At 52.8% G+C, this 24,925-nt stretch overlaps 1 protein-coding gene across 1 annotated transcript; it reads left to right on the top strand.

Moving 5' to 3' along the window:
* Nucleotides 1–462: 462 nt before the first annotated feature.
* Nucleotides 463–24,925, top strand: CDIP1 (cell death inducing p53 target 1). Its single transcript, XM_044233734.1, has 7 exons — nucleotides 463–560; nucleotides 21,458–21,526; nucleotides 21,953–22,054; nucleotides 22,193–22,348; nucleotides 23,144–23,417; nucleotides 23,539–23,675; nucleotides 24,628–24,925. Exons 3-6 carry the CDS (start codon nucleotides 21,970–21,972, stop codon nucleotides 23,648–23,650), a joined length of 627 nt encoding a protein of 208 aa, XP_044089669.1. The 5' UTR covers nucleotides 463–560; nucleotides 21,458–21,526; nucleotides 21,953–21,969; the 3' UTR covers nucleotides 23,651–23,675; nucleotides 24,628–24,925.

The raw sequence follows: 24,925 nt of genomic DNA, 5'->3' as shown, positions 1-24,925 counted from the left end.
CCCTCTCACGTGTCCCACCTTCGCCGAAGCACCTCCGCTCCCTGTGACGTCACCAGGGTCCGTCACGTGTCGCCCCAAAACCCCGCCCCGGCGCTGACCTCATGGCTCCGCCCCTCGCCCTGACGCCCTGCTCCAAGGCATACCCGCCTCCTTCTGACAGACGCGCGACGGCGAGCTGCGGAGGTGTTCTTTCCTGCAGCTGCGGCAGCCGTGGGTGCCGCGGGGACGGTGAGTCGCCTGGGCCGCTGGAGAGCTTCCGGCGGAGCCCCTCGGGAGCAGAGCTGGGCGCTCGCGGCCCTCACGGAGAGGGGCATGACCTCGGACCGCTGAGCCCCCAGCCCCCGCCTGCGGCGCCTGCGCGGTGCATGTCGGGCACTGTTGTCTTCCCGACCCGCGGAGCGCGCCTGAGGCGCACGGACGCACTACATCTCCCAAAGGCCTTTGAGCGGGCGGGGGGCGGCGTGCGCGCAAAGCCCCGCGGGGCCGAGGGTCTCGTCCACCCAGCGCCTGGACCGTGGGTTGTCGGTGTTTGTTCGGCCTCGGGCGCCTGGCCTCCCGAGGTAAAGGATCCCCGGGGGCGGCGTGGTGAGCCGGTCGCCTCCTCGCCGGGCACTGATGCGATCCAGAGCGGCTCTCGGGGTTTTGACGTCGCACCGTCTCTGGGTTGGCCGGTCACCCGCGGGGCTGCGGTTACCGTTTGGCCAGGCCCTGGCGGGCGCCGGGATCCATGCCTTGGGGGCTGCTGGCTAGCTCCTCGGGGTCCCGCTTATTATCTCTCCCGCGTCCCCTCTAAGGAAGGGTCGGGAAATAGCATCTCCCCCTTTCCGCGACTGCAGTTTCCTCAAGGAGAAGGGGTCGGGAGCAGGGTCCCGGGGACAGAGGAGCCCCTGCTGAGCTCCTCGGTGACCTTGGCAAGCCCGAGGGGCCTGCGCGGCTCTCTCTCCCCCGCCGGTCTCCGCTCGCTGACATCTGTAAATCTCTCTGTCCCACACTCGGCCCGCACGCGCCAGGGCTGATGGGGAGGCAGTGACCTGGCCAGGCTTCGGGCCCAGCTTCGTGCGGTCGAGGACCTTGGTGTAGTTGAATGTACGCCGTCTTAGAGACCCACTTTGGGCACTTGTTCGTAGGTGTGCGTTTCTGTTTTCCTCTAAATGTTCCCAGGAGTCTTCTCAACAGGTGTCAGGTAAGGAGCTAGCGGCTCGGAGTGTCTCCAGTGTGGGTCTCAGATCCTCTGCCACGAAATCACCAGGGCCTTTGTTAAAAGGGCTGATTCCTGGGCAGCTGCCCCCCCCTTCCCGCAGGTTCTGATTCAGCAGTTATGGGATGTGTCCAGGACTCTATTTAATAAGCTCCCCAGATAATTCCGAGTCACATTTAGGGTTGAGAGCCGTTATCTTGAAGTGTAGAGGATAAAGGTCCTGGGGCAGAGCATACCAATTTTGTATGTAGAGTGGGACACGCTGGTGTGCAGGCAGTGCGTAGGCAAGTGTGACCTCTCTCCTGGGTACTTTGTTCCTTACATCCAGGCTGACTTAAGAGTTGGGTGGGGAGAAACATGCCAGCTCTGCGTGGTTCGCTGGCCCACAATTAATTATGAAGAATTTTAAACATACATAAAAGTTGAAAAAGCTTAACACAGTACCGATAGACTAGCACCTAGAACGCACAGCATTTTATTGTATTTTGTCTCAACTCTAATGATCAACAGTGGATCTTGTTTATGTGTGTTACAGTAAATGTGCACATCAGTCTGTTTCCCTCCCAAATAATTCAACATGTATATAATTAAGTAGAATCATAGAATTTTTGCTTATTGTCTTTTAACCAGTAGAAGCCCTGGGCATTGAAGTGTTACCTCTGTCTCCTATCCCTGAGGAGCTGGAGGTTTTTCCATAGGATAGGCCTCTGGAACCAGGAAGGAACTTTACATGTATTCTTAACAGTGATTTGAAAACAGTAGGCCTTGGTTCTAAAATCACTAAAAGCAGAAACATGGAATTTGGAATGTGTGATGGACAATAATACTTCAGGGAACAAAAATGTTTTGAAGGGGTGCTAATGAAATGTATCCCAATAGTCAGATGACCCCAGCAGGTCGCCGTGACAATAAATGATACAAGTTGTCAGCTTGTATACTCTGTTGATGCTCCTTATATTTTATGTTTGCCTGGTTTGAACCTGCTAGTTTGGTGTGTTTTCTCAAGCTCCAGGGGAAGAGGGCTGCCTAGCCCAGTTGACAAGCTTTGAGTCTCTTGGACTGAGGTACTGTGTTCTGTAGGCACAAACACCAGCGTTTAATGCAGTTCAGTTTTCTGAGAGGGAGAGGAGACAGGTCCTGTAGAAATCCATCTCCAGCTTCAGCAATACTATTCAAAGGGCATACTCATCTGTTTATTCATGGAGGACACAGGGAAATGTGGTAGTCATGGCACCTTCTATTGACATCTCTGTCCTTACGTGAAGGAAACTGTCACGCTGGTGAGAAGGCAGCATGCAGGGGGAGCTCTGCAGATAGCGTCCGCCCTTAGTGGGGAGGAGAGCCAGGCTGGAGGTTTGTTAGGCCTCCACAGAGGGACTTGGAAATGGAGTATAGAGAATGGGTGTGTGCCAGTTTCTAGAACCCCACAGAGGGCCTCTGCAGTCAGGGGTCTCACAGGCATGACTCCGCAGGAGGTGGTAGAGGCTGCATTGCTATTCAGTGCTGCAGAGGAGAGGGGGCCCTCGGCCTGGGCCTGTAGCAAACCCTCTCCCCCCTGAGAAGACCGCCTGCCCGGGGGATGCAGGTCTGGTCCCTGTGGAGCTGTGGACCAAGCGCCTCTCCTGCTCTGTGAGTTCTGGTGATAAAGGTGAGGTCCTGGGACCAGTACTGTTGAGACTCAGCCGACTGTGTTAGAGGCACTTCTCTAGCCTCCAAGCTGTGTGATGAGGCGTTTGCCCTCCCATAGCCTCACTACCTGCATCTTTGGCAGGTGAAAAGCAACACCCAGGTGAGAAGAAGACCGTATCTGCTTGTGCAGAAAGATTAGGGTCCCTTAATGTTAGACAAAGTAAAACCAGCACAAAACCAGGCAGTGCAGGGGAAGTCCAGTGACATTCTGAGAGTTTCCATAAAAGTGGTTGAGATGCATTTGGTAATGTCAGATCGGTTTTCCAGAAAACGTTTCTCATCCTCTTTTTGGAGCCTCTCATCTGTGGGTGCTGTGAGCTCCTTCATGGTCTGGCCACTGGGTGACCCCGCACCATCGGATTCTTACCACAAGGAGCTGTCCTGAAGGTCCAGTCAAAACTGGACGTGGTGGGTACGTAACGTGTTCCCTCTGTATCGAATCCATCTGAATTCAGATCTACTCCAGTGTCTGTGTTTTCGAAGGAGAAGCAGATGGAGGCCGCAGTAGGTAGAGAAGGCTGGAGGGCTGTCCTGGGCTGGGGTTTGAGAGCTCGCAGCCTTATTCCTATGGGAGGAAGTGAAACGTGTTGCGGTTCTAAGTAGCATTAAGAGCAGCAGTCTCACAAGCTGGGGAAGTGCGGGAAGGCAGTTGTGTTTGCAGAGGCTGCTTTTGGTAAGTGCTCTGGGCCCACCTGGCAACGCCCTCTCCTCTGCTCCATCCTCATGGGTCCTTGCAGCAGCCAGCAGGCCACACAGGCATCGGTCTCGCGGTAGAGGAAATGGCCAGAGGTAGTAAGCGATTTACCCAAGATTGCCAGATCAGGGCACAGCAGCGCTGAAGGGAGTGAGGCTGAGGGGAATGTGGGCTGTTCTGGCCCCATCATGGAAAGTGCTGGATAGAGTTGACTGTGACTCTAAAAGGGGGTCTTCTATCTGGATTGTGGCCATAAACCAGGCAGTTTCATGAGGAAGCCAGGGACTCCATCCCTGCTAAGGCTGTATTCTGCCCCAGTGGCTGTGGGTGGGGAACATTTGGGCAGGAAACAGCATGGGAAGCCTAGCTAACCCCAACCCTCACAGACTCACATATTCATTCCACCTGTGCCAGGGGCTGAGCAGGGCCTACAGGGCCATGAGTGGGAGCCCTCCTCCAGTGTTCTCTGGGTGGGAGGTAAGTCTGGAGGGAGTCATGGGGAAGGCCCAGGTTTGCTGGAAAGGCAGGAGTTGGGGGGCAGGGGGAAGCTGTGTAGAGGTTGAGGAAGGGTCTGCGGAAGGTCCTTTAGATGGAGTGGGGTTTGGTTTATTTGGAGAAGAGTGGATTACAGTCTGGGTGGCTGCAGTAGAGCATAGTAGAGAAGTGTGGAACGTGAGGCCACGTCTAGACTTTGACCCTTAAACCTTGAGCAGTAGATGAGAGAATGGATCTGTGACCTTTTTAAGCCATGGTATTGGCAGGACTTGCTGACAGTTCAAGGCTTAAGGGCCAGAGAAAAGTCTGGAACACCTCTTCACGTCCATCTTCATGGCTGGGGTACTGCTAACGGCACAGGGCCTGTGGGATGGGGAAGAGCTCGTCTCCAGAGTACCAGCCAGGCTGCACTACTTATCCACCTGGACAGCCAGTGTTCAGTGTGCTGTCTGGGGCTGTGGAGACACTGGCCCCAAACCCCATTCCTGCCCTCCTGGAGCTGCTGGTCTGGACTGGGGAGACCAGCCCCTTGACCACAGTGTTCTGTTTCCCCTGTGCTCACAGTGACTCTGTTGTCACAGACTGGGAATACTGCCCTTCTTCTGTAGGGCCCACCCAGTACCCGAAGCCTCCTCAGTGCCCTCCACAGAGGCCCCTTCTCTCACCGGGAGCACCTGCTGTCACAAGGTGTTGTCTGGGTTTTGCTGAGTAACTTTTGTCAATTCTTCTTACATGTGAGTTGACTTCCTAGCTGGATCTACAACTTCGTGAGGCCCGGTGCCACACAGTGAGTGACCTCCATAGAGGGACCCACGAAATGTTGGCTGAATTAAGGAGTCAAGAATCTGAAGGCTTTTCAGACAGGTAGCCACTTGAAAGAAAGAGAAAAACAAATTTGGATAGTGACAGCTCTACTGAATAAAACTGGCCTTTCCTAGGCCTGGAAGAATTCTGTACTGCTCCAGGCAAGAAGCTGCCCTGTGACCCTTTATTAGCTCTTGGATTCTGGGGCATTCTATACTGCCTGAGGCTCAGGCCTCAGTCTCTGGCCCTGTGTAGTCAGGCTCCGGTTACGTGTATTTCTCTGTGCATTTACATGCTTTATCTGGAAAGCGTATGGTTGACGCCATGACCCAGTTCTCTGTGCCCCAGTCAGACTGGCCATGAAGAAACCGTGCCTGCTGGAGGTGTGGGGGCTGAGAACTGTCGGTCCCCCATCGTCAGCTACCGCCTGTTGGTATGAGGACTTGGAGGCCCGCATTAGTATACCAGGCACAGTGCAGGAAGTGGAGAGCCAAGAGAAACCGGACAGACTGATTTCCCAAGCCCTCCATCTCACTCCGAGTCAAGTGGACGTCCTTTAACGCCCGAGGACCTGGCCTCCCTCCCGTCAAGGGCAAGTCCCTCTTCTCTCAGCTCCTCCCACTCTCCTGGCACCCACACAACCCAGCCCACTGCCCCCAGGGTTGTGCAGGCACACTCCAGGCATCCGCACTTAACTCTCTCTGCCTGGACCTTCTTTCCAGAGTGGCGCATGTGGCCTGTTCCATCTTGGCCTGAATGCTCCCCACCCTGGGAATCCCTCCCTGTTGGCAATTGCCTCACCGCTGCACTCTCTCCCCTGCTCATCTGTTCATCCATGGCATGTGTTACTGTCTGACAAACTATATACTTGACCTGTTTCTGTGTTCTAGCCCCCAACCCCCTGCAGATGTAAGCTCCATGGACACAGGTTTTTCCCCACCTTCAGGGCCTAGGTAGTGTCTGGCTCAGAGCCTGTGCCGGGTGTTTACATCTGAATGACACTGTGTCGTGTGCCTGCCTCTCAGCTGTCCTGCCTTAGTTCCTTGTGACGGGGTAGGGAGCTGAGTGTATGTGGGCTCCTGTGCTCCCTGCAGCACAGCTGAAGAGAGTTCCCAAGTGAATGTTCAGTGGCTAGGGTGTAAGGTCATCTGGTAGAGCCGACACCTCATGGTCCAGCTGCCCTGCAGATTCCTTAAGTTGCCCATGAGCACAGAGGTGTGCAGGAACTGGGCCGCTGCACGGATGGCATGCCCCCCTGAGTTCCGTTCCTCTCCCAAGCCATGCCCTCAGCAAGGGAAAAGCAGGGAGCCTGGTAGGCTCACTTCAGTTGTTTCTCTTTTTTTGTTTGGGCCACAGTGAAATCCATGTAAACTCATACGGTGGAATTCTGGAGTGCAAAGCCCTTTGTTGGGGTGTGAGATCTTGCTTGAGTGTAATTTGGAGACTGTGTGAGAAAAGAGGCAGGGCTGAGTCTGGTGCATCTAATGTGTGTGGGGCATGAGTCAGGGCTCCTCTCCGAGCAGCCGGGCCTGGCTCCCGTCAGGGAGTGGGGTGGGGGAGGAGGGGGTCTTGCCCACTCCGTCTCCTGCATGGCACCCTGCCTCTGCTGGGGGCGGGTGGTTAGTAAATGTTTGAAGGGTCATAAATGTCAGCTGAGACCTTGGACTTCATGATCTCTAATGACATTTCTGTCTGGAAGGTGGTCTCAAGATGTATGAATCTTAGAGAAATCGCATGTGGCCATAAGTAAGGCAAACCAGATATGCCATGAGCTCCTGTTTTCCCAAGGAGAGGATCCGAAATAGTTCATCAGTCCCGACTGACATGAGTAAACTCTCTGGGTCACATGTCCATTTAGAATGATAGGAATTTAAACTTCCATGTACTGTTTTGTGTAATGTAAACTGTTGATGTGATTTGTTCTTCACTCACATGTCCCAGAGCACTTACATCCCCACCTTTCCCTTTCTCCAGTGTGGACGTCACGTCACGGTCACAGACATCGGTCCTATATGCTCGGCAGCGCAGTTTGCCTGAGTGCCCCTGGCCACTGGGACACTTACACTGGAGAGTGTAGCCCAGGAATGTTCTCTTGTCTTGGGTTTTTTCCATTGGTCCGGCAACATAGCTTCTTATGTGCTGTCTATGGCAACATCCAGCCACTGCATTGGGCTCCAGGAATGGTGACTAATCTGCGACATATCTACTGGTTTCTGGCTTTTTTCTTTTGACTGATGCCATCTGGGTGACCTCTAGAAGCCTGTCATGCTGGCACCGGTGAGGTTGCTGCAAGTCCTCTTCTCCATCCAGCTCTTGTTGGTTGAAGCTACTGGAGAGAACGCCCAGTAACATGAAGGCTGTAAATGATGTGCGGACACTTCCTCACTGTCGGGCGGGGAGACCTGCACAGGCCTGGCTGTGGCTAAGCTCCCCTCTGGGGCCGGCACCGACGGGGCAGCGTTTGTGTCCAGAGTGCGTTCTTCCAGCTGGGGGGCCGTGTACATAGCGGCCAAGTGGCTTGCTTGCACGTAGGGCCTCGTGCTTTTCCCTGGGTCAGAATGGTATATCTTGATCTCAGATAACTGATTAAAATGGAGTTGAGTCAAAGACTGCTCTGTGTCAGCTCAGGGGAGGCAGAGGTAAGGGTTTTTTCTTTCAGGGCTTCGTTTTGATTGCCTAAGGGATGGTTTTTTAGACTCATCCTGCTTCTAAAATTAGTTGGCCTTTTAGTTCCCAAGCCCTGCCTGCCTGACAGGTGCAGATGACTGGTTTCTTCACTAGTGGCTGTGGCTGTGTTTGTTTTCCTCCTTTGCTACTCATTCTCCTCCTGTCTGGACTTGTCCTTCCTCCCCGCTGTCCAGCTCCAGAGACCCCCCCGCCCCCAACCTGGGAGGCTCCTCTGAAGGAAGGCGGAGGAGGTGCTGGACCCCAGCTTGGAGGCCTGGGCTGCACTCCCAGCAGCTGCCCCAGCTGGCAGCCCCACCCCGGGTGCAGCTCTGTCACCTGGTCTGTCTCCGTTTCCTGTGTGTCTGCTGGGCTCTTCTTACCTGCCCTCCTCTGCCAGGTGACCTCATGCTGGCTGTCCAGGCAGGGTCTCCTGAGGCTAGAACTACCTTGGATCGTCTTTATGTTCCAGGTTTACAGATCTAGAGCCTCTTTGTTACCGGAGTACGGTGAGGTGACCTGGTTTAGAGAAGGGACTCATGCTGCCAGACTCCCATGAGACCAATGTAAAGACGGTGACACCACTTTAGGAGAGAAAACTGGCATATCGCCAGTCTCTGGGTTTGCTTCTTGAACTGTTGCTTTTCCCAGAGGTTATAGTCAGAGGCACCTTTGTGGACTGTGGAGGAATACACATATATGTAATAATTATAATGAGCCTTTTTTGGGAACAAACCAGTCAAAGGAGTTGCCCATTCTAGAAAAACTAGAAACCACACGTAACAGCTTCTGTGTATGTATTTGTATATAAACAAATGATCCAAAATCTTAACACCCAGAGAAAACAATTAACATTTGGTGTGTAATAGCTATGTAAATACGTATTTTTTTTTAAAGATTTTTTTTTATTTATTTGACAGACAGGGATCACAAGTAGGCAGAGAGGCAGGCAGAGAGAGAGAGGGGGAAGCAGGCTCCCTGCTGAGCAGAGAGCCGGATGTGGGGCTCGATCCCAGGACTCTGAGATCATGACCCGAGCTGAAGGCAGAGGCTTTAACCCACTGAGCCACCCAGGCGCCCCTAAATACGTGTTTTTGAAGTAGAATCCGTCCACGAACGGGTTTTACGATGCAGTGTCAAGACCATTGTTCTACCTACAAAAATGGGTCTCTATCTTTGGGGGGTGAATACAATTATCTTATATAGGTAAACCAGGCAGGTAACCAGTCCCTTTGGTGGAACATAGGACATTAGTACATACAGACATCAGCCTGTGAATATTTGCTCACATGCTCACTTAGCTCTAGGATGGATGTCTTGAAAGGAAATTAATGAGTCATTTAGAATGTACGGATAGCGGAGTTGTCCCCCAGAGGACCCGCACTGACCCGCTCTGTTGTGTTCCATTGCTGTTGACACTTGGGGAGTAGCAGTGTTTTGCCAGGACTTTGACAAGAATTCAGCATGATGTCAATTGTTCAGTTATGATTGTTGTCATCAGAATTCCTAGAAATCTACTTTTTAATTTAGAACCATTCCTTGAGACCTGTCTGCTTTTGGATTTTGCTCCTAAGAGCAGCCTGTATTTTCTCTCTCTCTTTATTTTTTATTTTTTTTTTTAAGATTTTATTTATTTATTTGACAGAGAGAGATTACAAGTAGGCAGAGAGTCAGGCAGAGAGAGAGAGGAAGAAGCAGGCTCCCTGCTGAGCAGAGAGCCCGATGCGGGACTCGATCCCGGGGCCCTGAGATCATGACCTGAGCCGAAGGCAGCGGCTTAACCCACTGAGCCACCCAGGCGCCCCTTCTCTCTCTCTTTAAACCGTGTACTTCGTTCTTGTGTTCTGCTTGCAACTCCGTAAATACCAGTGATACAAGCAAGAATTTGTGTTTACTGAACACTGTGTGGCCGGCTGTGTGCTGTGTGCCTTCACACACAACCCCACTTAGGTCTCATCTTGCCTCCGGAAAGCTGGGGAACAGATGGCTGGTGTGTGACTGAGTGCCTGGGCACCAGCAGGTGAGGATTCTGTCCTGTCAGCTGGCACTGTGACTGGGGCTCAGGCCTCCTTTCAGGGCCACGGGCTTGGGCTGGTGTCCTAGCTTCTTAGAGCCATGATACCGATCAGGGAGCCCGCAGCCGGGTGGGATGAGAGGGGCAGATGGGAAAACCAGATCTGCTTTCTGGTCCTTTCTGTGTCTTTACTTGAGATTGTTTTGAAGTATTTAAAATTCCCACGGCATCACATAAGCCTGTGTTCACATGGAAAAATAAAACCATTCAGAGCCTCCAGTGATGCTCTCTGAGGGAGGGGTTGCCTCTCCTGTCCTGCCTCCAGCAGTAAGAACAATGGGAACTGGGCTGCAGGCAGGATTTCCCAGGCCTTCCAGGGCTAGAACTTGGCAGCCCAAGGGCCTTATTCAGTGAACCTGTGTGGAGGCAGCAGCATGAGCTAGAGAAAGCCAAGTCGGTGGGAAGTCTGGACTGGGAGCCTTTCAGTTACAGTCTGTTGTTGACATACCCTCGGCCTGACTAGCACTGCATATTTCTTTTCTTTTTTTTTTTTTAAAGATTTTATTTATTTATTTGACAGAAATCACAATTAGGCAGAGAGAGAGGAAGGGAAGCAGGCTCCCTGCTGAGCAGAGAGCCCGATGCGGGGCTCGATCCCAGAACCCCGGAATCAGGACCCGAGCCGAAGGCAGAGCCCCCAACCCACTGAGCCACCCAGGCACCCCGCACTGCGTATTTCCAATGATACTTGCGTTCCTTCTTTGTTAATAATCTGGAAATTTACCAATCACAAGTAATTTCTGGCTATAGCATGTTTGAGAATTGCTGCAAAACTAGCTTTTCCATTTCTCTTTGATTACTGGAAATATGTCTGGCTATATTTACTAGGAAACCCAGAGTTACCAACTAAAACAAATTTGTTTCTTTCTCACTTAGAAGAAGTGGGAAGTGGTCGCTTCGGTGCTGGCACGGTGTCTCTGTGGTCTTCTAGGACACCTCCTTCTGGCCTCAATATGGCTTCCGTATCCAAGGTCACCTCATGGTCAAGCATGGCTGCAGGAGCTGTCACAGCCATATTTAGGCAGCAGATGAGAGGGCGGGAGGACAGAGGGTCTGTCTGGCCAAGGTGGCCCTTCCTATCCGTCCTTACAGCACTCTGATTATGACTCATTGGCCAGAGCCTAGTCACCAGGTCACAGGTGCCTGCAGGAAGGGCTGGGAGTGTCTTTTTGACTCATCCAGGGTCGTACAGTCTGTCATGGTGGGCAGGATACCCGTGAATTCTGTGCTTTCAAACTTTATTGCTGGTTAAGAAAGAAAGTTGATAGCTTTGTTCTTGAAGACTGAGTGGTTGGGGATGGGGGCACCACTCAGGAGAGTGGGCTGGGAAAGAGGAGGGCTGGGGCACTGCTGTGGGCATGCTGTGGGCTTCCTGGCCCATGATCCTCATCCTGCCTCTTGGCCCTAGTCCCCCGGGACCTACCGATGGGTGTGAGCACCCTTGCCTGGGCCATGACTGACTGTGAAGTTGCCCGAAAGGAGAGATGACTCCTTAGGAGGATTGCTGAATCTTCAGGAGTCCTGCAGAGCAGCCTCAACTTGGCTGTGTCATAGATGGACTCTGCCGGGCTGGGCCACTCAGGTGGGGTTGGATTCCAGGCCCCGCCCCAGATCTGTGAGAAGCAGCGGCCATAGCAGAGGCCTTGCAAGTTGTTCACAAAAACAGTGATATCAGCAGGTGCCGTCTGTTCCCCACAGTTGGGTGGGGGCAGAAGCTGCCATGGCAGAGGCCTCAGTGCCTGCTTGCTGCAAGTTGTTCACAAAAACAGTGATATCAGCAGGTGCCGTCTGTTCTGTGTTCTCGTGTGCTGGTCCGGAGCTGCTGCTCTGGATATTTGGCACACACGGTTTATTTTAAACCTTGCTCCCACCCTGGAGGCAGGCACGATTACCTCTGGTTATAGATGAGGGAATCAGGCTCAGTGAGTTCACAGGTCACGCAGCTACAAAGTGGGGAACTGGGTCTGAGCTGGTCCAACAGCTCCTCTCAGGCTGGGTGCTCGACAGCTGTGCTGGTGCCGGTGCCAGGGTGTGGCCATAGCAAGCCCAGGGCTCACTGGGCTGGGCTGCTCCAGGTCTCCATGGCAGCAGGGCCGCCTGTAGCACTTCGGTATGGTCCTCGAAAGGTCACAGGTGCTGTGTCCTGGGGACTGCCAGAGGGCTGAAGGTCAGGACTCTATGGCAGTGCTAAGATGCTGTTACAGGGCCGTTCTCACATTGTTGGCTGTCATATCTGTGGTACAGAAACAGGGAGGAGTGAATGGCTGTCTGACTCAAGGCAGAGACACCAACCTGGGCTCCTCCTGGTTGTGATGATGCTCACCACACCCACAGATCTTATTTAAGAAAAAGCAGTAAAAATGTCTTACTGTACTAAATCATCTTGACCCTCAACTACACATCTCTAGTATTCTGTGTGATGAAACATGAGACCTACCTCATGCACACACGGAGTATGATAGATGCCTCAAGGAAAGCACGTGCACAGTTGTTTGAATTGTGCACTGAACTAGCTTTCTCATGGAGCTCCAGATTTACTTAACAACTGATACGCAAACTGTGGTTATTCACATTTGGGAATTTAGTGGACATTCTCTTGAAAATGAACAGTGAGCCCACTACTTCAGAGGAAACAGCTGACCTTTGTTTTTGTAAATGTTACCAGTGATAAGTTTGTTAATCTCCTTGTGGCCAGTGATAAAATTGGACTTTCAAGGGACAGTTAGTTAGAATTTTTGGAAAACTTGTGCCTGCCACTATGAGCTTGACAGCTTCCCAGTAGTTAGTCTTTGCTGATGATCTTGGTGGTGATGCTAGCCTGCGATTTGAGTGGGGGGTAAGTAGTAAGTAAGTAAGTAGTAGTAAGTATTAATAGTAAGTAAGGCACATCAGCACTTCTGTCTTTATAATCAGGGCTCATGTTGTGAACCGATGTTTTCCAGATGACTTGTGTCTGCTCTTAGAAGCCATGGGTGGGTAAAAGCCGTTCCAAATGCAAGGTGGGCCAGTGAACTATAATATAACAGGAGGAAGAATTCATTAAGCCTTCAAATTCCGCCTTGCCGCTAACCTTTGAGACACTACCGGGGTCAGCTTTGGGTGTGGTTTGAAAGAATGTCCACGGTTACATACCTGAAGAGACTCTTCAAACGCCCCTCCCATTTCCAGCTTCTTATCTTTGGGAAGCTGGGTTTTCTTCTCGAGCTTTGACCACAGTGTAGCAGACAGACTGGGTGGAGAAGCAGACGGGAGAACCCCGCCGACTTCCCGTAAGCCAGAAGTGAAAAAGGATTGCAGAAATGGAAAACAGTGCCACCTGTCTCATTATTACAGTTGTTTTGGAGGGTAGTTATTTTAACTATTTATGCTGACATGTAATGAGTTTATTGATGTTTTGTAATGACTTAGTAATAAATACTTTAAAAAAGCCCTCATTTTAAAATTCTTAATGTGGTTGGGTATTGATAGATACAACCCACAAAACAAAAGCTTTTTAGAGTCCTCAGTAATCAGGTGTAAAGGAATCCCAAGACCCAAGACATTGGGGTTGCTGCTGCTCTAGCAGATCCTGGGGAGATTTGTGTCAGAAAGTCCTCCTTCCAGGCACTGCCTTCACTGTCTTCTGCCTTCACCTCTGCCTTATCTCCTGGCACCCCTCCTTGGTCCTCCAGGAGCATCCACTCGTGCACAGATGGGGCTTCGCATCAGACAAGCCCTCCTGGCCCTCCCAGTCCGGGTCTTCCTCCAGAAGGGGATGTCATTGTGTGTCCCTGGCAGGTCCTGTGTGGTGCAGCAGAGGCATGGGGGCAGGGCGGGTATCTCTTCGCGGTGTGCAGGACCATTCAGACTGCAGAACTGGGTTTGCAGCTGTGGCTGCAGCCGGGGAGGAGTGTCTCCTGCTGGACTGGGCCCAGGTCCTCCAAGGTCCCATGGGCAGCCCGCCTGGGCTGCTGTAGGCTGTTGCCAGTTGGCCCAGCTTTAGACCAACAGCAGCTCTCTGCAATGAATGATGAATAGTTGGGAGCTGAGCAGAACGCCAGAGGCCTTTCCCAGGGCCCCAGAGTCTTCACTTTTAACTCCTCTCTGGGATGTGGGCGGGAGAGGGGGGACCCAGAGGACAGCCGCTGAGCTTGGTGCACTAGGAGGGGGAGGAACCCCCCACCCCCGCCCACCTCCTCTCTTTCACCAGGAATCCAAGCTGCCCATCACAGCTCTGTCCTGAAATTGTGTTCCTTTCAAAATTTTAGTTACGCAAATAATACACAGGTACCTTTTTGCTTAAGATATGCATAAGTCTGTATAATGGCAAAAGCCTCACCCTCCTTTGGCTGTTGGCTGCCAAACTTAAACCCCAGAGACGATGATCTTGGTCTGGGGTCTTTCTTCCCCATCTCTCATTTATCACCGCACACACACACAGAACTGTCCACACCAGGGTGGGTTTTGTTTTTGGGGGGTGTAATTATAACTCAAGTGCCTTTTATTTTTTTTTTTAAGATTTTATTTATTTATTTGACAGAGACAGATCACAAGTAGGCAGAGAGGCAGGCAGAGAGAAAGGAAGGGAAGCAGGCTCCCCGCCGAGCAGAGAGCCCGATGCGGGACTCGATCCCAGGACCCTGAGATCATGACCTGAGCCGAAGGCTGCGGCTTAACTCACTGAGCCACCCAGGCGCCCTAGTCCACCCTTTTAAAGTGGACAGTTCAGCGGCTTTAGTATGTTGGAAGAGCTATGCCGGCATCACCACTGTCTAATTCCAGAGCCTTGTTGTCCCCTCAGTAGACCTGTGTTTGGACCTGAAAGTGCTCTGCTCCCCTGCCCAGTGATCTGCCATGTGTCTGGGCATGTGTCATTGTCACTGCTCTGCACGCAGCCTGCCCAGGAGGCAGGGGTTCTAGTCCCAGGTCCTAGGAAGACTGAGGCTCAGGGACGGTCTGTAACTCCTCCAAGGCCACCGGCTTCAAGTCTAGGGCTGAAGCTCCAGAGTGCAACACTCTCCATATGTGCCCTGTTTTCCCATTAACTGATGACTGACATGGGGCAAATCTTTGCCCCTCTGTGAATGGGAGGAGGGGAGTGGCTTCTTGCCTTCCTGACTCCACATTGGAACACTGTGTGCCCTGTCCTCGAAGCTGTCATCCTCAGTAGCTGCTTAGAATATTGTCTGGGATGCAGACAGGGCCTGGGATGGGTAGGAAGGGAGGAGGGATGGGGCAATAAGGCAGTTTTGCTTGTTTCGTGGCCCCAAACCCTAAAACCCATAGCAGGCACCTCAGGATGTCATTTCCTTCCTTACACCTGGGGAAACTCTCACCTGGTCCCACCAGCTCATCAGAGGAGAAGCAAGGGCTGCGCTGTGGGGGTGAGGCCTAGTTATTCTCTGTGACACGGCTGTGGCTCCCAGCATTGGGGTGCAGAGCCGAAGTGTCTATTCTGCAGTGGACCTGCGCTAAGGGCCAACTAGTATCAGGCCCTAGGGAATGCTGGTGCAGCCGGTGGCACTCAGAATTCTGCAGGGCCAAGGAGGGGAGCTGTGGGTGGCTCTGCGAAAAGGGCCTGGCTCTGTGTCTGGCACAAGTGTGTCCTGCACCTGGAGGCCCCAGCACCTGCCGTCCTTGGGAAAATGAAATGAGATTGCAGGGCAGTGGGTCTGCAGATAGCTGTGAGGGCAGGTTTCATCTCATTTTAGAGTGACTTGGATAATTCTGTATAAAACCACAGCGGGTGCTAGGCTGTGTTGATTGTGGGTGCAAGGGCCAGACTGGCCTCAGGTGGCCCCATTCTGTCTCCAAGGGGCTGAGGAGCACATGCAGGCCTGCCCTGCCTCCCTCTTGTTAGAGACCATGCAGGACCTTCTCTCCTGGGCATACCATCCCCTGGTCCTTGGGGCTCCCCTAAGTTTGCCCCCAGATCCCCAGGGCCTTACTGTTCCCTGTGGCAGCCCGTGGCCCTTTCCATTCTAAGGGTTTTCTTGCTGGTCTCCCGGAAACAGGCCCGTGGTAACGTGTGGAGAGGCTGCAGGCACAAGGTGTCCACTGGAGGCCAGAGCACCTTCTCAAGAGTCTTGAGCCTTCTAACTCACCAGCCACCTGGGCCATGCTGCCTCCCTGCCCTGGCAAGGGTCAGGACCGTTACTGGCAGGCTAGCCTCCTCCGGAAAAGGCAGTCAAGGGGACATTGATCTCCTCTGTCACTTTGAGCCTTGAGGCTCCTGCGACGGAGTGCCATCCAGTAACCTAACGTCTGCTCTTCACACATTTCCAGATGCTGCTTAGTCTCAGCCTAGACTTCCAGCCTCTGGAAAACAGCTGTTTCCCATGGGCTAGTGGCTTCTAAAGTAGGAGCCATTGGGACTGGGGCAGTGGCGCATCACTTATCCAGGACTACGTGGCAAGTTTCTCAGCATCCCCAACACTGCTGAAAAACTAATAAACAGGAATTTTAAAGCTCAAAGAGAAATCATTGAAAACACCTAAAATGCTGATGGTGAGGGCATGTGGCACTGGGTATGACATGAGCTGTGTGCACCTTCTCTGAAGTGGAGAAGCTAGTATTGGCCTCATGCGGCTGAGGACAGTTGAGCACCGTGGCAGGTGCCCCGGGGCTGTCAGGATTCAGGCTTCTCTAGGTGCGTACTCATCTCTTGGACTTACGCAGTCCTGCAAGGCGTGGAAGAGCCGTGTCCTGGAAATATGGCCTGCACTGCCTGCCTGGGTGGAGCTCTGACCCGTGCACCTGCACGGTTCCACTGTGACAAGACGGCTTCATTTGAGAATCTTCCTTTCTGGGGCACCGGATGGCTGAGTCGATTAAGTGTCTGCCTTCGGCTTGGGTCATGATCTTGGGGTCCTGGGATCGAGCCCTGCGTCGGGCTCCCTGCTCAGTGGAGAGTCTGCTTCTCCCTCAGTTCTCTCCCTCCATCCCTCGCAAATAAAATCTTTAAAAACAAAACAAAACAGTTTCCCTTCTTGCATATGTGCTGTCATTGAGACCACCTCTGCTCCTGTGTGGAGTGGAGCCTGCGCCCTGGGGTCCTGGGTGTCTCCTTCCTGCACCCTGACACCTGTGTGCTGCTGGGGTCGGCACCTCACTGGTCGGCTGGCTGCTGAGCGGTCCCAGAGGGTGCAAAGCGATGTACAGCGTCAAGTCCTCTGGGCCCCAGGGCAGCCCACTTGGTGCAGTAGACTTGGGAGGGTTTTCAGGCAATTCTGTTTCTCCACATATCTCTAAGAGGTCAGAATGGGAGGCTGAGAGGCCTGTTTTGGGTTTCTGGGGCTGTACACTGACTTCACTGAGCTCCTAGATTATAGGCCTCTCCCCTCTCCTGAGTGGGGAGTGACAAACCACAGGGCTGGGGTCTTACAGCCCCTCCCCTCACCTCTAGGACCTGATGCTCTGGCGCCAGTGTCACAGCAGGCTTGCCAGGGTGCGGGTTCGAGTCCCACAGTTGCATCTGTAGCATCATTTCAGCAGTGTGCATTTTTATTGGAAAACTGTTTTGCTTTTGGGGCATATGATTTTTAAGATTTTATTTATTTGAGGACGCCTGGCTGGCTTAGTCATTAAGTGTCTGCCTTCGGCTCAGGTCGTGATCCTGGGGTCCTGGGATCGAGCCCCACATTGGACTCCCTACTCGGTGGGAGGACTACTTCTTGCTCTCTCACTCCCCCTGCTTGTGTTCCCTCTCTTGCTGTATCTCTCTGTTAAATGGATAAATAAAATCTTAAGAAAAAAAAAAAAAAGATTTGCGAGAGAGCGTGCACAGCAGGGGGAGCAGCAGAGGGAGGGGAGAAGCAGGCTCCCCTCTGAGCAGGGAGCCCAATGTGGGACTCCATCCCAGGACCCAGAGATCATGACCAGAGTTGAAGGCAGACACTCAACCAACTGAGACACCTGAGTGCCCTGACATTATTTATTTTTAAGATCATAGCATTCTTACAGTTTTTATTGCACCTTAGACAACATAGTTTTGTGGCATGCCCCTTGGTTTTATACTGGGAGCACTGGGGGAACTAGGGTTGAATCCCAGAAAAAAATTTTCTTTTCCTAAGATTTTATTTATTTGTGAGAAAGAGAGCAAAAGAGAAAGCACAAGCCCGGTGATGAGGGAGAGGGAGAAGTAGACACCCAGAGAGCCCAACATGGGGATCGACCCCAGGACTCTGGGATCACGACCTGAGCTGAAGGCAGACACTTAACCCCTGAGCCACCCAGGCGCCCCAACATCTCTCCTTCATACTGAAGGGTCCTGCCCCTAGTCTCTGCCCTGGTTGAGGCTCCAGAAGGGAGCTGGAGGATGGGTGCAGGTGTGAAGGGGAGGGGAGACAGGACTAACAGCCGTGCTGGCTGAGGGAAGGCGTGGAAGCAGGTGGTCCGAACAGTAGCAGGCGTGTGCGTGCTGCACAGCGGTGCCTGCTCTAGGTACAAGGCCAGCTCAAAGTCGGGTGGATACCATGGAAGGGCTTTGCCCTGAGTGCCAGGCTCATACCATCATTATGGTGGCGGAATTCCAGAAGCAGAATCACGTGCTCTGGGAAACCGTGGAGCTAATTGTGACGTTGATGAAAGGCAGGTCAGGCTTGCATCCTCGGAGGGTGGCGCAAGTGCTGTACGCTCTCTGGACACACAGGGGCCTGGAGGACCCAGGCTGGTTCCTCTGTCCTAGCACTGGAAACTGCTCCAGTGACTCACCAAGCGCAGTGCACCTTTTCTTCCTGGCTGGATTCCTGATGAGCTCAGGCTGTGAGATAGGCAGTGGGGCCAGCCAGCAGCATCCCAGATGCTGGTACGATAGGAGTCGGTGACAGGTGCTGGCCCATATTCTAAGACACTCAGTAGGATACAGAGTTTTCTGCAGAAGCACAAGCCTCTTTCTCTACCATCAGAACAGCGCCTGGGGGGCTGGCAAGGACTTCCAGGTCCAGCACATACAGCCAAGTCCTGTCTGGAGGGGGACTTTGTTTGGTGTCCTTTAGAGACTCTGTGGCTTCCCTTTCTTGATCATGCCCTATTGAAATTCACCTGCAGGCAAGGGTGGTGGGAGAGCCATGCAGAGTCCTAGACTCAGCTCTGCCTCTTACATGCCACGTGATCTGGGTAAGTCCCATCTTTTCGTGGCTTCCATGTCTTTTCAATTTATTTATTTATTTATTTATTTATTTATCTATTTATCTATCTATCTATCTATCTATTTATTTATTTAACAGACAGAGATCACAAGTAGGCAGAGAGGCAGGCAGAGAGAGGAGGAAGCAGGCTCCCTGCGGAGCAGAGAGCCCGATGCGGGGCTCGATCCCAGGACCCTGAGATTATGACCTGAGCTGAAGGCAGAGGCTTTACCACACTGAGCCACTCAGGTGCCCCGGCTTCCATGTCTTTGAAGGATTCTAAGTAGCAGCTCAGAAGAGAAGGTCACAATATATACAAGCACTTGGGAACATGTTCTGTTTCATGGTGGTCAAAGAAACAAGTAACTGTCATTTTAATGTTACCCGTTAGTGATAACAGTTGTATCCAAAATGTGTACTGTAAATTGCCTTTGTCCTTCCCAAAGGCACAACATGGCCATAGCCTTTGACCTCATAATTTCACTTCTGGCAAGTTTAACCAAAGAAGAAGATCCAAGAAAGGGAAGGAGCATTTGCCAGAGGTTTTCCTTGGTTGGTTTTTGGTTGTTGTTGTGTTTTGTTTTGTTTTGTTTTACGAGAGTAACAAGCATTCTAAATGCCTTAATAAGGGTTGGTCATGTAAACAGTGATGGGCCCATTTTAGGGAGTCTTAAAATTGATGGCCATGGGGTCTTGCAAAATGGATAAAATATATAGGACACCATGTTAAATTTTTTTTTTTTTTAAGATTTTATTTATTTATTTGACAGAGAGAAATCACAAGTAGATGGAGAGGCAGGCAGAGAGAGAGAAGCAGGCTTCCTGCTGAGCAGAGAGCCCGATGCGGGCCTCAATCCCAGGACCCTGAGATCATGACCTGAGCCGAAGGCAGCGGCTTAACCCACTGAGCCACCCAGGCGCCCCATAGGACACCATGTTAAAACTGTCACAACAGCAAGTACATAAAAATACACATGACTGCACACAGATGGGCAGAGACTTGCAGGGAGACTAGCTGCATTAAGGTGCTGAGATCAGGCAATTTTATGTTGTTCTTTAGTCAGTTTTATTGACATAAAATAATCCACCTACCATACGATTTCCCCATTTAAAGTGTGTGATTCACTGGCTTTTAATACATTCACAGAACAGTGCAGCCATCACTACAGCCAGTTTGGACATTTTCTTCACCCCAGAAGGAAACCCCATATTCATCTCTGTCCGCCCCATCCCCAAGCCCATGACAACCCCAAGTATGCTTTGTTTGTCTGGGTCTGTCTGTCGTGGGCACCTCATGTAAGGAGTCACAACCACATGGAACCTTCCGGGTGGTATCTCCCACCAAGTGTCCTGCTTTCGGGCTCACGCAGCATGTACCAGGCTTGTGCCTCGTCACGGCGGGGTACGTTCCCGCCAGAGGCTGCATCTAGTTTGTTGGTCACTCGCCAGTGGTCAGACACCTCAGTTGTTGACACTTTCCGGTTACTGTGACTAGTGATGCTGTGAACATTCATGTACAAATTCTTGTGCGGTTTTCAGTTCTCTTGGGTGCACACCTAGGAGCAGGATGACCGGTCACGCGGTGACTGTGAGCGCGCCGGACAGCTGCGCTGTGGGAGGACTCCAGTTTCCCTGCATAACACTCGATACTTTCTCACTGTAGCCATTCTAATGGGTATGAAGTGGTAGGTTTGATTTGCATTTCCTTTAGGCTAAGTGTTCAGCTTTTCAGGTGCTTATTGGGCATTCGTTTATCATCTTTGGAGAAATGTGTATTCAGATCCTTGGCCATTTTTTAATTGGGGTGTCTTTTGATTAATGAGTTCTTCCTATAGCTATTGTAGATACAAGTCTTTTAGCAGATCTGTAAAAATATTCTGCCATTCTGTGAGCTCTTCCCACTTTCTTGATAGTGCCCTTTGAAGCCCAAGAGTTTGTTGTTGTTGGTTGTTTTAAATATTTTATTTGAGGGAGAGCAGAGCAGGGGCAGAGGGAGAGGAAGCACACTCCTTGCTCAGCAGGGAGCCTAGATCCGAGATCCTGGGATCACGACCTGAGCTCAAGCAGATCCTTAAACTGAGCCACCCAGGCACCCCGAAGGCCAAGTTTTTAATTTTACTGACATCCAGTTTCTTTTCTTTTGTTGCTTGGACTTGGTCTCTCAGGCCCTGCCACTGATGTGTGACATTTAATAAACTTAACTGACTCTAGGCTCCTTCTGCCCTGGCAGGGCTCCCAGATGGAGCTGCACTAGAAGTGCTGTCACTGCGTGTCTCTTTGTACTGTTGAGAATTTTTTCTAGCTCATATTATTTCAGTTAAAAAAATTAACAGCTTCACTTCAAAATGCCTTCTGTGCTAAATAGAGTGAAAGGAAGTGCCTTGCTAAGGGAGACAGGATGCCAACCCCAAGGCAGGAAGGCCCCCTGGTTTCCTGCTTCTCCCCCAGGGCCCAGCAGCAGGTGCTCAGGGAGCCTTGGGAGGGAAAGACATGAGGAAAATGTTTCACTTCGCACCTTCCTTCCCACACCATCCTCCACAAAAACGGGGGCAGGGGCTCCATGTGCACAGCTGGCTCTCAGAGCTGCTACGGTGGGGAGTAGCCGGTTCTCCTTTCTTTCTGCAGTGGGTGCAGGTCTGTCTGCAGTGCTGGTGGGAACCAGCTGAATGGGGTGGGGGGTGTGGTTGCAGCTCTTGCCCTAGTGCTGAGGCTCTGCCTATTGTTCTCCCCAGAACAGGTCCCTAGAGCCCTGCGTGTCTGCTCCGGCTGGCAGTAGAAGAAGCCTCTCCTGCCTTCCCCTTGTGAGTACCTGGGATTTGAGGTAAAAAGTCTCCTCTATCCTCTCCCACAAGCATGGCGCTCTGGCGTGTAGGCAGCCTGCTCCCTGGGGGAAGGGTTCGCCTCACCAGCTTGTCCTCACTGGGCACCCTTGCCTTCTGGCTCTGACACAGGAAGTGCAGATGATGATGGATGGTGGCAGTTCCGGGCCTGGTTATCCTTGGTGATGGTGGGTCATCTCCAAGGCCTAAAGGTACCCCGGTGACTCTAAACTACTCTACTGAAGGAGTCTGCCAGTTTACAAGCTAACTCTGCACCCAGAGTGCAGAGGTTGACGTGGAGGCATCAAAGGCCACCTGAGCTGCTGGGGCTCAAGGACTGTCCCAGGCCCATACCTGACCAGCACGCAGGGCTTGGGAACTTAGTTCATGTCCCGGCTTTCCTTCCAGGTCCAGAAGCAGCAAAGATGTCCAATGAGCCGCCCCCTCCTTATCCTGGAGGCCCCACAGCCCCCCTTCTGGAGGAGAAGAGTGGAGCCCCACCGACCCCAGGTAGGATTCAGTGCTCCTGATGGTCCTGTCCTTGCTCCTTGCCCATCCCAGCTCCAGAAGCTGGTGCCTGGAGCAGCCCTCCCACTGATCCTGCCGCCACTGCCCTCTGAGCTCCCTCTCCCTGCCTTCTCTGTCCAGGCCGCACCTCCCCAGCTGTGATGCAGCCTCCTCCAGGCATGTCGATGCCCCCCGCAGACATTGGTCCCCCACCCTATGAGCCACCGGGTCACCCAATGCCTCAGCCTGGCTTCATCCCCCCGCATATGAATGCAGATGGTACCTACATGCCTCCAGGTAAGTAGGAAAGGGGAGCACAGGGGTCTGCCCAGTCCAGCATCCAGGGTATTATCTGGGCTGCCATCCAGCCTTTGCTATAGGTAGGTGGTCTTCCTGCCCAGTGTTTTTTCGGGGCTGGAGGGCACTGATTGTGGGTGTGGAGGGAGGACATGGGAAGGTGTCCTGGAGCAAAGCACTGCTGTGCAGGTACTGTGGGCAAACCACATAAGCCCTGGGCCCTGTTGGGAGGAGGGCTAGCTCCCGGGAAGGCCCCTCAGGCACAGTGGCAGGTGCTGACTCCTGGGTGCTGGTGGGCCTCTCCCTTGCCAGGGTCCCACATCCATAGGGGAGGCCTAGGCTCCTGTTCAGCAGTTCTTCAGGACTCCTCAGGCCAAAGAAAGGCCCAGGGTTCTTGCACAGGTGGCCCCAGATAAAGTGGGCCAGTCGCTAGTATTTCAGTGCAGGATCTGACACCGGTGTGGCCCAGAGCCCTGTGTGCACGAGAGAGGCTGGGCTGGTGAGTGGCGAGGCTCTCCCTCCTGTGGTTGATGGCCCCTATGTGTCAGAGGCAAAAAGAAAACACATCAAGCCGAGACCGAGGAGATATTAGGCCTTCTTCCCAGGTCTGCCATGTTTGGCTGGGCCAAGTGCCTTCTCTGTCTTGGTCCTCATAGGGCTGGTAGAATATAGGTGGTCACCTTGGCCTAGGGCTTGGTCCTGGAGGCCTCCTCTTGTGTCCTGGGTGCTGGGGGTCACATGGGTTAGGTGGCAAGCCAGCAATCCGTCTTCACTCCGTCTTCTGTGCCATTTCAGGTTTCTACCCTCCTCCAGGCCCCCACCCACCCATGGGCTACTATCCACCAGGGCCCTACCCACCAGGGCCCTACCCTGGCCCTGGGGGCCACACCGCCACAGTCCTAGTTCCCTCAGGGGCTGCCACCACAGTGACAGTACTGCAGGGAGAGATCTTCGAGGGCGCCCCTGTACAGACAGTGTGTCCCCACTGCCAGCAGGCCATCACCACCAAGATCTCCTATGAGATTGGCCTGATGAACTTCGTGCTGGGCTTCTTCTGCTGCTTCATGGGGTAGGTGGTGTGGGTGCTTGGGGGGTGCGGGCCAGGCCCACCTGTCGCCCAGCTGGAATAGACCTGCGTGCCCTTAGTCCCTTCTCATCCAACCTCCCCATCTTCCCTGTCTCTGATTCAGGTGTGATCTGGGCTGCTGCTTGATCCCTTGCCTCATCAACGACTTCAAGGATGTGACGCACACATGCCCCAGTTGCAAAGCCTACATCTACACGTACAAGCGCCTGTGCTAACGGAGCCGGGACTGGACTCCGTGCTGTCAGTCTGGCCCCTTGTGCTTTTGCTCCCCTCGCTCAGTGGCTCGCTTCCCTGCTCCCACTTTGGGATGGAAGCCATTCCACCGGTCCCCTGGAAGTCTTGTCCTCTTTGGCTTGCCCTTCCCTGAGCATCTGACTCTTCCGGCAAAAATTCTGTTGGATTTTAAGGCCAAGGGTCAGCAGACGGCAGGGGGATAGCACTGAGCTTGTGTGTTGCTGGTTTGCTTGGTGTTTGTGATCAGGAAGAGAAGCTGGGAAGAGTCTCCTCGCACGGTCTCCCTGCTGGGGTCTCATTCCTCCATTTCTGTACAAAGTATAGATTTGGTCCTAACTTTCCCTGGGACCAAAAGCAGCCAGAGCAGACCTGGAGCCTGCAGTGGGGCTGTACCTATAGCCACAGTTATTTCTGATCTCCTGGGCCAAGAGTGGGGGAGTGGACCCAAGCAAGATAGGGTCCTATGGCCTGGTCTGTTTCTGGGGTGTTAGAGGTGGGCATGATGATTAGGAGGATGACTCTGGCCCTTAGAAGTCTCAAACTCTTAACACCTTATCTAAGTGCCCAGGAGTTCCCTGGGGTAAGGTAGAGAGCTCAGCACACCTCCAAGTCATGGGGTGAATGTTGGACCCCAGTTTACTAAGAAGGGACTTGCCTCTGGCCCCCATTCAGCTCCCTTTCTGGCCACTCCTCCACAAACCCCCACCTTTGCTAGGGCCAGAAGGAATACCCAGAAGCCTAATCCATCTGTCCATACTGTGTCTTTGCTGTGTATTGGCAAGACCTTTGACCTTTGCCCAGTGGCTGGTGTGTCTCAACTAGAACTGGAGGTGATGGAGAGAAGAGGCCCCTTGTAAGCACACTCAGACTTTTAGTGCTCTCTCCATGGATCCTCTTCTCAGGAAATGCTGGCTACTGGGCCTTGGCTGACTTGCTGTCACTGTGCTTGTTTCAACAGCAGGTACTGCAGCAGGAGCAGCTATGGCACTGGACTGGGACAGGCCAGGGACAAGGAAGGAGCAGCCCCTGGTGGAAGTGCCCTGGTGGACACCTGCCCTGGGCCTGAGCCCACACTGTATCTCGTGAATGGTTTGTCTGTGAATTCGCTCATGTGGACCGCTGTATCCTGCTGCCACCCCTCTCCTGGTCTCGCACTGCCACTGCATGGCCTCCTGTCACTGTGAATCATGGCTGGTCTCAGTTTGTAGTTTCTCATTAAATTGGCCCTTTCACTCCCCTGCCCGGGGCCTCCGCTC

The sequence above is a fragment of the Neovison vison genome, chromosome 14, assembly GCF_020171115.1.
Source record: "Neovison vison isolate M4711 chromosome 14, ASM_NN_V1, whole genome shotgun sequence".
NCBI lineage: Eukaryota > Metazoa > Chordata > Mammalia > Carnivora > Mustelidae > Neogale > Neogale vison.
Note: the sequence above shows the minus strand (reverse complement) of the source record. Positions and strands in the feature narration are given on the sequence as shown.

Bases quoted from the DNA above. Each gene is read 5' to 3' on its own strand.
- CDIP1 (XM_044233734.1), top strand. From the start codon at position 21,970: ATGTCCAATGAGCCGCCCCCTCCTTATCCTGGAGGCCCCACAGCCCCC. The intron at 22,055-22,192 runs GTAGGATTCAGT...TTCTCTGTCCAG, and splicing joins TGGAGCCCCACCGACCCCAG to GCCGCACCTCCCCAGCTGTG. The intron at 23,418-23,538 runs GTAGGTGGTGTG...TCTCTGATTCAG, and splicing joins TTCTTCTGCTGCTTCATGGG to GTGTGATCTGGGCTGCTGCT.